At 40.4% G+C, this 13,820-nt stretch overlaps 1 protein-coding gene across 1 annotated transcript in view; it reads right to left on the reverse strand.

The window, feature by feature from the left end:
- The window catches only part of ZDHHC13 (zDHHC palmitoyltransferase 13), a gene marked incomplete at both ends in the record, with an annotated part of 40,976 nt that continues 27,156 nt past the window's right edge, over positions 1-13,820 (reverse strand). Inside the window, 7 exons of the mRNA XM_084242416.1 lie at positions 1-139; positions 3,036-3,133; positions 5,647-5,804; positions 9,762-9,845; positions 10,686-10,779; positions 11,440-11,502; positions 12,931-13,046. Coding sequence (XP_084098542.1) covers positions 1-139; positions 3,036-3,133; positions 5,647-5,804; positions 9,762-9,845; positions 10,686-10,779; positions 11,440-11,502; positions 12,931-13,046 — 752 coding nt within the window. The remainder of the gene's footprint in view (positions 140-3,035; positions 3,134-5,646; positions 5,805-9,761; positions 9,846-10,685; positions 10,780-11,439; positions 11,503-12,930; positions 13,047-13,820) is intronic.

Below are 13,820 nucleotides of genomic sequence, written 5' to 3' on the forward strand. Positions count from 1 at the left end.
TTATACGGAGCGGAGGACTTTCTCCTTAGCTGGGTGGAAGACCATGGTGTACTGTGTCGTCCAGTCTACAGCACAGGGCTTCACCAGGCCAAAGCAGCTACAGTGAAAGAAATCTGCCAGGTTCTGGGTGAACCCAAGACTGCCAAGAAAGGAAGAGAACAAGTCTTAATACACTTTTTGTTTAGTTCTTGAAATTCATTCAAAACTCAAACATTCACTGAGAATCTATAATATACAACACCCCCTGAAGATTGTGCAGGAATCCAGAGGTGAATCAGGCAGTTCATAGGCTTCTAGAATCTTAAACCCAAAGTCCAGCTCTATTTGTGGACCTGAATCTTTATTTTGAGATGCCCTGGCTTCTGCCCAGCAACTGAGTAAGTTCATTTTGGGTCCTCCCTTCACTGGAATGATTACTGCCATCAATAAGTTTCTTTCCTTCTATTCCCACTGCCCTAATTCAGACTTTGATTACCTCAAAAGTCAGGTAGGTCAGAAACATCACAAATAGAGGGGTTTTTTCTAAACTTTCTAAGCAGCTCTCTAAATAATTTCTCTGTTTCACTTCCTTCCAATTCATCGCATATATTAGGACTATCTGGTCCCCTAAAAACCCTGATATAGTCACAGCGCCCCACCTCCTAATCAAAATCCCATAAAGACACTCCTTGCATAAGGCTCAAATTCAAACTCCTTACCTTTGTGTTCAAGGCCCTAAACTCCTCAGGTGTTATCCCCCCAAACTCATCTTTATAGACCCCTGCTACAGCGTCTCTGGCACTATTTTTTCCCATGATCATAACTGCATGGGTGATTCTTTTACCTGGAACCCACATCCCCAGTCTTTCCTCAGGCAACTCCCTTATCCTTTTTTTTTTTCCCCCCATTGGTTATATATACACTATTCTTTCTTTTTCTTTTTCTATTCCCCATACAATTGCAACCTTATTTTGACCCCAATCCCTCCTTTCCCCGCCCCCCCTATAGTGTGTCTCTAGTTTAAGTTGTTTGTTGATTTTGATTTTTTCTTTCTTATAGTTATTCTTTTTCCTGGTCCCTTATTTAAGTTTTCTAGATTCCTGCTATGAGTGAGACCATCCGGTATTTTTCTTTTTCTTTCTGGCTTATTTCGCTGAGCATGATCCCTTCCAGCTCCATCCATGTTGCTGCAAATTGCATGTGTTTATCTTTTTTGCATGCTGAGTAATATTCCATGGTATATATGTACCACATCTTCTTGATACAGTCATCTGTTTTTGGGCATTTGGGGTATTTCCAAAGCTTAGCTATTGTAAACAGTGCTGCTATAAACATAGAGGCGCAGGTGCCCTTTGGAATTAATGTTTCTGTGTCCTTTGGGTAAATACCTACAGTGGAATTGTTGGGTCATATGGAAGCTCCATCTTTAGTAGGTTGAGGAATCTCCACACAGCTTTCCATAGTGGTTGCACAACTCCCTTATCCTTTTAAGTCCTATCACTTCTAAGGCCCAGTCAAGACCCACTTGCCCTTTGAAGCCTGCCTAAAATTACAACATTCTTCAGTATCATTTTGTTTTCTGCAATCGACACCAAGAATCTACTGTCCACCCAGTTATGAGGAACATTTACTTTTATGCATACACCTGTATCTTTCAAGTGCCTGGCCCAACCCCCTACACACATGTCTGTGTATGTGAGGTTGACTGCCTGCTGCTGCTGCTAAGTGGGGTCCATCAGGGACAGCAGCAGTGCTCCTCAGAAGGCAACTTCTCAGGAAGAGGACTGAGCACATGGAGTGGACAGGGTAGCATGCTGAACATTATGCAGCCCAGCCTAAGAGATGGTTAGGAGTAAAAGTCTCTTAGGAAAGAACAGATGAAATAAATCTGTGGTTTGGGCAGGACTCAGAAGGGAGATTCACAGAGGCTCTTAGTTCCTCTGGCCTATGTTGCCATTTCTCAGCCCAAACACACCCAGCTTTCTCACCCCTATAAGCAGACTCCTCCAGGGTTTGGAATGCCCTTCCTTCCACTCCCTCATGTCCTGCCCCTCATCTTTCAAGGCTCAGTTTAAAATTTCACCTCTATCCCAAAGAGTTACACACTTTGGTTGAGTAAATATTTATTCTTCCGGCTAACCCACTGGGAAAGGGGCTTTATCATCACCACCAGTCTGAAACAATCACCAGAAGCTTAACACGACTCTCTACTTTCCATCACTTTAGCCATCTCTTCCCAATTAAGTCAGTTTCTCTCCACTCTGAACACACATCAGTTATATCTGAGGCTCTGATTTCCTTGTCTAACAGCTTACCAGTTTCGCCTTGTACCACGAGAATGGTTTAAAATAGACTGCTTGTGAGATAGGCAGTGAGCATTCAAATCCCTGAGGGCTGTGGGTCACCTCTGCAGCACTCCCAGGCTCCTAGACCCCGATATATGTGATAAGAGATAAGCTTCAAAGCCTGAGGCTCACATCATGAGATGATGGCCTCCTTACAAACACTTACACAGTGGAGGACAAGTTTCATACAATCAGTACTCTAGGGGGGGAAACAGATCCCAAACCTGAAGAACTAACTTCTCCCAGACAGAGGTGCGTACATTAAATGTAGAGCTAAAAGAATCGCTGGCAATAGAAAGCCAGGTTGAAAATCTTGGCAAACTTCACCATCTAACACTTTCACAGAGAGCCTTGTGGCTGGCTTTCTCAGCCACATGCTTAATTATCTCACACTGACTTCATGCCAGCAGTGTGCAGCCTTGTGACCGTGTGGTTTGACAGGAGAGATTCCCCATCTTGGCATAACTTCACAGTCACTTAATATTCGTGCGGAGTCCAGCAGACTAAATCCCAAATTCTTACCACTCTTGTGCTGCATGATCATACCACTCACCTCCTGTCACTGAGCCTTCCAAGAAGAAGAGGTACAGCTCCACCAGAGAGCAAGTTAGAGGATAGCAGTGTGGGCATGGTGCTGGCTCTAGGTTGAGGAACCAAAGACTAGGCTAGTATCTTCCACAGGACCCAGCAGCCAAAAAAGCTCTCACTTACTTGTACGGTGTTCTTCTGAGGGACAATGTCTGTTTCATACGCCTGCTCTGCTTCAGCAGGCTCATTCTCTCATGGGAGGTCAGACCTAGAAAAGCAATCTGAAAAAGCAGGTTGGGAGGTACATGAAAAACACCTCTCCCTCACTCTTAGCGGTGCCTCATGGAACATTGGCAAACATTCACTACTCCCTCAAAACAGTATCATCTAGCCTTCTGCCCAAGGATCCTGGAGATAGCAAAGACTCAGCAGCTAGAAACTAGACTCTTTTATGTAAAAGCAGATGAGTTTGGTATTTTTTTGGTCTGATTTTTATTAGCCTTCAAGAAAGCACAGTGCCAACCTGCAGTCATGAAATAATTATTTTAATAACTCAAATCTTGACTTAAACCATATTTAGATTCTCCACACATTCAAACATGCAACTTTTAGATGGGAAAAAAGGCCAGTGCCAGTGCAATTATCTTAACTTTTGTATTCTTCTTGGTCTCTCTTTGAAAAGCACCAGATTAAAAAGTTAATGATCTGAAGAACATTTAAATCCATAAATTTGGGGGAGGGTAAGATTTACAGTAATTTAAAACTTCCAAATCATTAAAATCACTATTCACTGAGTTATATCATTTAATTCTCAAAAGCACTCAAGCACCAAGTTCCTTAACTATAAATGAAGTTCATCACACAATCCTCACCAGATTAGGAATTTGAGGTAAAATATTTAAAATATCTAGCGCAGAGAGTTATAGAGGTGAATTGACTAGTCCAAGGCCACATACCTTAGGATGTGGCAGAACTGAGACTAACACTTTGGTCAGTGTGGGGATAAAGCCCACACTGGTCCTGGCCAATAGTCCCTGAAGCTCAGCTTGACTCACTACAATGACTCCATGACTCACCAGAGCACTCCGGAAATGAAAGTCTTCAAATAACTCAATTGTTTTGCTCATTAAGAAAACAAATTTAGGGCCTCCCTGGTGGTGCAGGCAGTTGAGCGCAGCCCTGTGAAACTGTCCACAGCCTCTGCAGCACCGGTTCGATCCCAGCCGGCCAGCAAGAATACCACATGGTGCAGCAGACCTCTCCTGTCTCACCCGCTGTTCCCCTCAGCAGTGTATTTCATCAGTCTGCCTGTTCTGTTTCCCATTCTGTCTCTGGTGAATCCTCTCACCCTCCCACGCATCTGGCCTGTACTCTGGTTCTTGTATAAAAAAAAAATCTTAAAAAACAACAACAACAACTTTACTCTGAACTCCTGCATCTGAAAACTATGCAAAACTCTGAATCTACTTTCCTGCCTTATAGACAAATATATCAACTTTTCTTTTAAAAAATTAAGACTATTGTAGTTTCATATATACTTGCACTTGTTTTTTTTCCAAAAAAGAAGAGAATTAGAACTGATGACTCAAATCTTAGGTTCTCCTTCTAACTCTATCTACTACTAGCCATATGTCCACAAGCAAGGACTCAGATCTCTTAGGCTTTGTTTCCTCATTCATGAGATGGAGACACTACTTTGCCATGGTCTATACCTCAAATGTTTTCAAGGAAATAGATGGGAAAGTGCTTTGGCATATGTCAAGCAGATATAAATATTAGGTACTACAAATGGTAATAATTAATAATCATTGAGGTTAACACCCACTCTTACTACTTGAGTATGCAAATGTCGGATGGACAGATTGGGATGAATGTCCAGAAACCTCAGTTTAGTCAGTCAGTCAGTCAGTCAGTCTTATTAGCTTAATCCCCTGCCTTAGCATTTTCCCGCTTGCTCTTTTTTATTATTATAGAAATATTTACCCCCCATAAAAGTAGAATACATTTTGCTTTTGTTGAGTAATGCTCTAATCATCTGAGGTCTTGCAGTAATAGGCTCAGACTGACCACGGCTGTCCATTCCATGAAGGCAGGCCATAGCAACAGTGAGAATTAGGTTATGCCCACGAGGGAAGGCAGGCTGCAGGGAAGAGTAGGAGCCTTGTAGAAAGCTGCAGGTAACTGCTGCCCTGGAGGCCACGGCCTTCCTGGAAAGTGTCACTACCATGTCCATTGCTTAGTAATGTATTTTTCAGTGCTTCCCCATTTCTACCCACTTAAGAACTACATCATAATAATAAGGATAACAAGCAGGGTTGGCAAAAGTAAGGGAAAATAAACATTTCACATCTGCAGAATGCTTTACAGTCATCCCATGCTTTCACACACCATATAACTTAATTGTGTGATGGGAAAAGCCCCTGAGTGGGACTGTCAGAAGACCTACATTTCCGGTTCATCTATTTCCATTTACAATTCAATTCACCTTAAGCACAAGCAATTCAGTTTACCTCTCTGGACTTCTACTGGTAATATAAAGAGGTCAGATTAGATAACTTCTAGGGCCAGTAATAACAGTTTGTTATACTAACATTTAAACCATCCTGTGAGAGAAGAGAGACTCTATTATCCCCATTTTACAGACAAGGAAACTGCAATTCAGAAATAAGAGGCAATGTCTAGTCCCAGAGAGGTGGAAGCAGGATTAAAGTTTTCTGATTTGAAAAGTAAGTCTTTTGTTCTTAGTACAGGGTATTGGGAATTTCATTCAAAGGCATGATAAGAAGTGAAATACCTGAAAGAGCTGATTAACTAATACAAATGTTGACCATGAGAAATGGAAAGCTGCTACCGTGAAGATATATAAGATCCAGGGGGAACAGGCAACAATCTGATTGAGGTAGGTCCACGGTCCATCTTCTCTGAATGTCGTGACACAGTGATGTGACCAATCTGTGAATTCACAAAAAAAGGAGCCCATTATTTAAAAAGGCAGCAGACAAGTGACCACTCTAAAGGAAGATTAAAATCACTGCAATTCTAATTAAGGCACAGAGAAAGCAAGACACGATGGCACAGACAAGAATTCAACTTGAAGATTTTATCTTTCAAACGCCAGTCCAGCAAACAAAGATGAAAAATTGGTACTTTACTGTTAGGGTCTAACACTGCATCAGCAGTTGACAGTGAAGGAATAAAAGCAAAAAGGGTTCAAAAAGCCACAACTAAAATCAGCATTATCAGCATAAAATGCACTGGCCAGATGTTAATTGTTCAAGGACATGGCAACTGAGAATGATTATATTTAATAAATATTTGTCCTAGAAAGCTACCTCTCCCACGTTATGTACCATTACAGAACTGAATATAAACTCTTTAGGGTTCGGACCAACAGGCCATTCTTAAACACAAGGTAATTTACAGGCCCCTAGATACCAATAGAACATAAATGAACAGTTACTGGTATACTTTTGCGTTGGCATCTTAATTTATTCTAGAGCAAGAGAGGCCAAGTGAGGGGATTCGTGAGACAGACACCCCTAGGAAAGAACAGAGAGCAAGATTCACATGGCCACAGCTCAGTTTCTTCCCAGGAACATCTACTTATATGCTCATTAAAAAGATAGAATTTCACTATTCGTGATATTGACTCCCTAATCCATGCAGCTAAGAAGAATACAGGTAGGAAGTAGCAGAAACAAGAGAACAGATTTCAAGGTAATGTAACTCTAGAGGCTTCCACAGGTACCATGACCATGTGAATTCTATAGAATTCACAGAGATGAGAGTTCTGTAGATCTGTATCTTGAGGATTCATAAATATCTCTGACAGTTTGATAAGAAGTTTTAGACACTTTTCCAAAGCAGCACTTAAGAGCTCCTAGGACTGGAGGAAAATGAGTCTGTGACTTTACTATCACCTTTCTGTTGGCCCTAAAAATCTGTTTTTTTCCTCCTCTTTTGAGTCTCATTTGGTTTATTCCCAACTACCTTTTGTGAATATATGCCAGAAGCATTCTAAGAGCAATCACCACAGAGTAACAATCAAGGTAACACATTAAAGCAAATTACACTTGCTTTGGAGCTTTTCATTAGTACAGCAAAGAAAGATGCAGTCTATGCACCTGATACAACAAAAAAGAGTATCATTTCCAAGAAAAGAAAGAAGAAACAGTGGCTGAGCGGGAAAAAAATACCTACTTTCTTTCAGCTACAGATTTCTATTACTCTCTTCCAGGAATCCTTTTGTTAACACAGCATGAACTCAGACGAAGTCTTCATAGGATTGATTTCAGATTTAATATCAAAGGTAAGGCTGGCAAGTGAGCGTGTACATTATTTTACACAGTCAAACATTTCAGTATGTGTTAGTCATGTGCATTCTAGACAGATGGGCATTGGCTAATGACAAGGAATTCACTTTGTTTCAAGTCAATCGTTTTCATCTTTAGATAGCTCTGACAGGAAGATCTTTCTAACACTGACTTAAATCTTTCTCCCTGTAACGTGCAGGAGGCTGAAACACTTTCTGTATTATTTACTGTCCACTCTAAGAACAGACCTCACAGAAGATAAGATGGATAGAGCCAAAAGAGTTGCAATCAGATTATATGAAAAGGGTTACAGCAGTGTTCTGGTAACAGAAGTGTTAATTAACAGTAATCAGAGAAGATGGGATGGTGGTGACGCCTCATTAGAAACATGGAGTACGTTTATTTTTTCTGTCTGAGAAATAATGATAAATGACATGATATCCTATTCACTGCAAAGCTATAGCATCAGAATATAAATGGGATGAAAGTAACAAAATATGTTCAAGTGAAAGTAAGGTGCGACTATTCCTCAGAAACAAAGTATCACATAGAAATCGACTCAGAGTCAGAGAAAAAGGACAAAGTGCAGGGAAGAACCAATGCTTGTAATAAGAAAGCAACTTGGAAAGACTAACTGTGATGGAAAATTACTTCTGTCCTTATCAATACAGCCTTATGTTGGACACAGACACTAAACAAAGGTGACTATTTTTAGTGATGAGAGACAGACAAGAGTAGTGTAAAATCTGGCTCTCTCCCCTAGGATCAAGTCCAAGGGACAAGTTGGTCCATGGACCCTTTTGAAAAGGTTTTCCAGGAATATGCTTTATTGTTAGGCCTTTTAAAAGGGCAGTTCTTTCAACAGAAAGAGGCACTTGGTAAATCTTTTATTTCTTACACCACAGGACAGAATCTAAGTGGTTTTAAAATTCCAGTGCTTGGGATTACTGAGCCTTTCACAAGAACTGAGATCAGGAATCACAGCCTTTTTACTATCAGATCTATTTTAGACATCACTGGTTACAATGAGCTACAAAAGCATTCCTTAATGATCAGAGGCACCCAAGGCCAGGTAGGAAAGGCGCTGATGAGGTAACTGAACCCCTCTCCATGCCGATGGCAGGGCAAAAAGGAAAAAATTTCAAATAGATGTTAATGACAATCTCTAAAAAATGAAACCCCAAACAAAGCAAAACTTGTAAAACTGGATATTTCTGGGGTGGGAAATTGAGAGGGCTAAGGGACAGCACAGGAGACTTCTCTTTCAAAAACTAAACAAAATTTTAAACTAAGGAAAATCAAAGTGGGGAAGGGGGAATGGAGGGAAGGAAGAGGTGGGACATGAGATGTTAAGGAAAAAAGAGAAAAACTAGAGGGGAAACACTTTATAAAGTCTTCCTGGATCATTCCTGATTAGCCCCTGCAACAAACTAGTATCCTATTGGCATGACCGAAGCCCTGAGATTGAATATAATAGAAGGGTGGAAAAAAGGGATTGGAAGCAAAGCCTCTGCCTCTAGAGCCCAATTCTCCCAAAGCCTTGAAAACAGTCAAACAAATTCAAAATAAAGACAATACAAGAGCTGTATGTTTTTCCAAGGTTGAAAAAGCATGTCCCGCAATTTTGAGAGCTAACCAAAATTCTTCCTGCTTTGATTTAAACCCTGTTGCTAAATATATATATATGTTTAAACACACACACACACACACATATATATATATACATACACATATATATATACACACACACACACATACAAATAGAGAGAGAGACAGAGAGATCAAGATCATTTTTGTACAATGTATGCTTGTATGCTTTCTCCTCTCAGGTGTTCCCCATAAAGTTCTCACCACCAACTCACCTATGAACTGAGAGAACCTTGTGCTCTTCTTTCCCGTTTTGATTCTTCTACCTCCCCCTCCCTTGCAGAATGTCTCTGATTTATAAAAACCCTGTTGTTCTTAGTCAAGCTGGATGTCATTCCCTTCAGTAGACCCCAACAGGCCATTTTATACTGAACTGAAATTATTTTCCTTTCTCAGGCATGCGGAGTACAAGATCTAATGCTTTCTCCCAAGTTATTATTTCCAACCTTTCAATGATTGTTACAGTTTTCCCATCAGTTCTAAGTTGGGACTTGCTATGTATCAGTGGCATGTGATTTCAGAGTCTTTTCTTTAATGACTGGGACCATCTCCTCCTCCCCTAACTTTCCACCACTAACCTTTCCTTTGCTCCTACTTGATTTACTCTTCATTTTCTTGCTTTGTATTTCAGCAGCTGATTTTTCCTTACATCACAGAGAAATAAAGCTGCATTTGCCTCAAATGAATTTGTATTTTTGACAACTTCCCAAATTAACAAGGTCACTTTAAGAGTACAATCTCCTTCATTCTACTGACAACTAAGCTCTTTGGGAATTTCTTGTAGCTTTCCCATGCTGAGAGTAGTCTTAGATGTATCCATTTCATTTTTACTAGGGGTATGATTGAGGGTCATTCAGTCCAGAATGTGACATACAAGCCTTTACAAGGAAAACTATGTGTGGGTGTGGTACATGAGCCTGCTGAAAAGAAAAACAAAAGGTATACTTACAGGTGTATGATTCACATATAATCCAGGCACACACAATGGACAGGAAGAATAAGAAGAATATGTAATAGTGATGGTTGCCAAAACCTACATCAAAAAGAAAAACAGTATACTTAACACTCTTTTACCGTGACTTTCCAGTTCAAGACCTTATCAGCTATTTTTCTGTCAAAAGTCTTCACCAAAGTAAAAAAGAAATAAGGTGCTGTTTTGCTTTTAAATACCATTAAACCAAAACTAAACATCCCTGATATGTCATGGTCAACTGCCTATGTTAGTTAATATTTATTCATTGCCTACCTAAAAGAAGATTTTTTTTTTTGGATAGAACCAAGTTTACTAAGCATATACGGCTCTAAGATGATTTGGTACATTGGAGGAAGGGAGAAGGTCAGAATCATATCCTGCATCTCTTTTCTTGCCATGTATTAAGTCCATATGAGTTTAACTGCTGATCAAGGACTGACTTCATCAGGGGAAGAGAGAAAACAATCTGAGGAGCAGCACTAAATAAATAAGTTGCAGGAAATTGTACAGAGCAAAAGCGGAGCAACCTGCAGCCTGAGGGAGGTATATGGGAGCACAGAAGAGTAAGGGTGCCAGGTAACCAGGCCCTACTCTTGTATGTGCTGCCCTCTTGACCCTGGCGATGGGATAATAACACCAACCTCACAGATGTGCTCCAATGATGAAACAGATTCTGTCTTTGAAAGTGCATTATAAACACTAAAATACTGTGCAAATGACATTATCATCAAAACGGATGATTAGTTTTCCAAAGTATTACATACCATAGAGATGATTTCCTAGCAAGAAGAGGCACAAAATGGACCTCTTGGATGCCCTTCCATTTTTTCTTATATGTCACACACCTAACTAAGCATATGGTTAACTTCCTAGTGGTAACTGAAGAATTCAGTCTCTCACCTATGCACCGTCCAGTCCACAGGCAGTGTTGATCATATCGAGCCACACAGGAGTTGCACACATGGCAATGGAGTGACCTTAACGGCTTTCTTATCTAAATGGACAATTAAGAGAAGCCCAAGCAAAAATCAGTAACAAATTACAAGAAAAAACCTACTTTTAAAGCATAAAGATACGGCAAAAATAACCCCAAGTCGATCATCGATTGACACAGAGGCACTGGAATGCCTCACTACTCTTTATCTGTATGTCTGCTTTGATTAAACCATCATTAGAGGGAATTTGAATTCTAGGGTCTATTCAGCTAAGAGGAAATGAGGTAGTACCACATAGCAGAATGACCTCTGGATTCAAAAATAGGAAAGCTAAGTTCTATCTCTGGCTCTCCAATAATTTGGGGGAAAGTTACTCCTTCCTAGGCTTTGATTCCTTGACCACAAAATGAGAGGTTTCATTAAGTCGTCTCTTGAGTGACCAAGTGCCTCTGACTCAAAGTTAATTCTAATATAGGCTTCACGGCAGGAAAAAGTAATCAAAAGACACTATGGATCATTCCACTTCAAGAGATTATAAACATCTTGCTTCTACATGTTCAAGGAAAAAAATTTAAAATGACAGTAACACAAAATTAGACTCTTAATAAAAACAAAGGTGTATAAACATACTATGAAGATTTGACAAACGCTTACATGAACAATGTTATGAAGAATATGCCTTAACTGTGAGGAAAATTTATAAAGCAAGACTCACTCACAAGACATGATGTACAAAATGTTTTGAAGTCCAGGCAGCCAGTCTCTGCAAGGGTGATGATATTCTGAAAGACATGAAGTTTGACCTTACAACTGTGCTTTATTGAAGAATGTATAATGCATGGTTATATACCATTCTCACAGCTCTTTCTCCTAATGGAGGCAGCTAGGAAAGCAATTTGGAATAGTTGCTACCAAATCATTCTGTGCTTGAAATAATGTGACTTTTCAAGGCTGCATTTTCAACCACAGCCAGTAAATTAGAATGCATAAAAATTAAGCTGCATCCCTCTCTCCACAAAGACAATCATCGCCCAGTTATAATCTGCTACAGAGAACACACATATATACATGCATAGAAAAGCAACAAAAGCCACATCAGAACGATAAACACCAAGCACTCTGTCTTCCAGTGACACTGGCTTTTGGTAATAAAGAAGATGACACTCTCCCTCTAATCATTCACACGCAATGGAAGATACATCATGCCATCTGACAACTTCACATCTGAGGAAGGGAAGGGGCATCTCCAAGTCAATAAAAAAAAAAAGGACCCTGCCTGGTCCCTGACTAAATTGCCTTCCCTGTATTGAGTGGGAAAATTTAAGCTAAACAATTGCTATCTCTTACACAAAGCAGCAGGCGATCGTATCTGCTAATAGAAATTATGTCTCAAAAAGTCTAGCTAGGGCCTCCCTGGTGGTGCAGCGGTTGAGCGCTGGGTTGCAAAGCTGCCCACAGCCTCTGCAGCACTGGTTCGATCCCCAGCTGCTCCCCAGCCACCGGAGGAGGGTCCCACATGGCGCGCAGACCTCTCCTGCCGCCCGCTGCTCCCCTCAGCAGTGTCCTTCAGTCCTTCTGCCTGCTCTGCTCCCCGCTCTGGCTCATTCTCTCACCCTTCCATGCTTCTGACAGTACCCAGTGCTTGTATAAATTAAAAAAAAAAAAAAAAAAAAGTCTAGCTGAGATACTACTTGAATAGAAAATAAAAATATTTTATCAGACTTTAATATAGGGCCTCCCTGGTGGCGCAGGTGGCTGAGTGCCACACTGTGAAGCTGTTCGCAGCCTCTGCAACATGGGTTTAATCCCGACCGGCCAGCAAGCGTCCCACATGGAGCAGCAGACTTCTCCTGTCTCGCCAGCTGCTCCCCTAAGCAGTGTGTTTGGTCAGTCTGCCTGTTTTGTTTCCCACTCTGTCTCTGGTGAATCCTCTCACCCTCCCGTGCATCTGGCCTGTACCCCAGCACTTGTATAAATGAAAAATAATAAATAAATAAATAAATCTTAAAAAAAGACTTTGATATAAATAAATAAGTATGACAGCAGAGAAATATCACTTTTTTGCTGATGTGATCCACCTGCATGTTGCCCCTTATGAGTGCCAGGCACTAGAGATCAGCTGTGACAAAAGCCAACAAGGCCATGACCTTCTGCACTTTACATACCCTCTTGGTTCAAAAAAAATCAGTAACATTTAAGTGGAAGCTCACCGTTTTCCTTTCTTCTTCAGAAGACTTAGTGAAGCCTGGATCAGTTGCCCAAGTCTTGTAGAAAAAGTAGAGGAAACCCATTATGCTGAGAATAAAAGTGAAATAGATGGGGGTGCCTGTTAAATGTTAAAGCTAAGTTAAAGGAAATAAGAAGTTTCTGTTAAGACTAGCACCCTGGTGCCTAAGACTCTTTCCTCTCTGATCTCCAGCCTCCCCTCCCTTACATACATACATTCCTGCCCCCAAACCTGGTCCCACCCTATGTTCTAAACCTACAGCAATTTGCTTATAGTTGAGTAGCAATTAATCCCATGTAATTACTGAAACTTATATGAAATGTAGATAGGAACAGTTACAATATACAAGGGTCATCCCTAAATCCAAAAACATACAAAATCCAAATAAATTAATCTTTACTGGTGTAACTGAACCTCTCCTGTCAGCATCTAAAACAATATTTTCTGATCATTTTAACAATCTCATTCAGAGAAACAAATCACTTTATTCAGAAAGTCCACCAATATTAAATGAATGCTTGCAAAAATGTCATATTAGAAAATTTAGTAACTAATCCTTGTAGTTGTATTAGGTTGAGTTCATTCAGAAACAACAGAAACTGCTCTCCTTACAGAGTGACTACAAATCAAAACCTTGTGATAACACTGAAGAATATACTGGCTTTCTTGACAACTATGTGTGTACTATCCTGGGCTTTTGGTCAAAGTTTCTGCTTCCTTTTCATATAACATGAAGCTATGCCATTCTCACAACACAAACTTGTATATGTTGATTGTCTGAAGCCCTATTTTATCCTTCCTACTCTGAGGTTAGCTATAGCCAGGATCACCAATGTCACAGTCAGTGGGTCATTTTTTCTTTCCTGAGTGTGA

This window comes from Talpa europaea (genome assembly GCF_964194135.1).
Source record: "Talpa europaea genome assembly, chromosome: 1".
NCBI classification, from domain to species: Eukaryota; Metazoa; Chordata; class Mammalia; order Eulipotyphla; family Talpidae; genus Talpa; species Talpa europaea.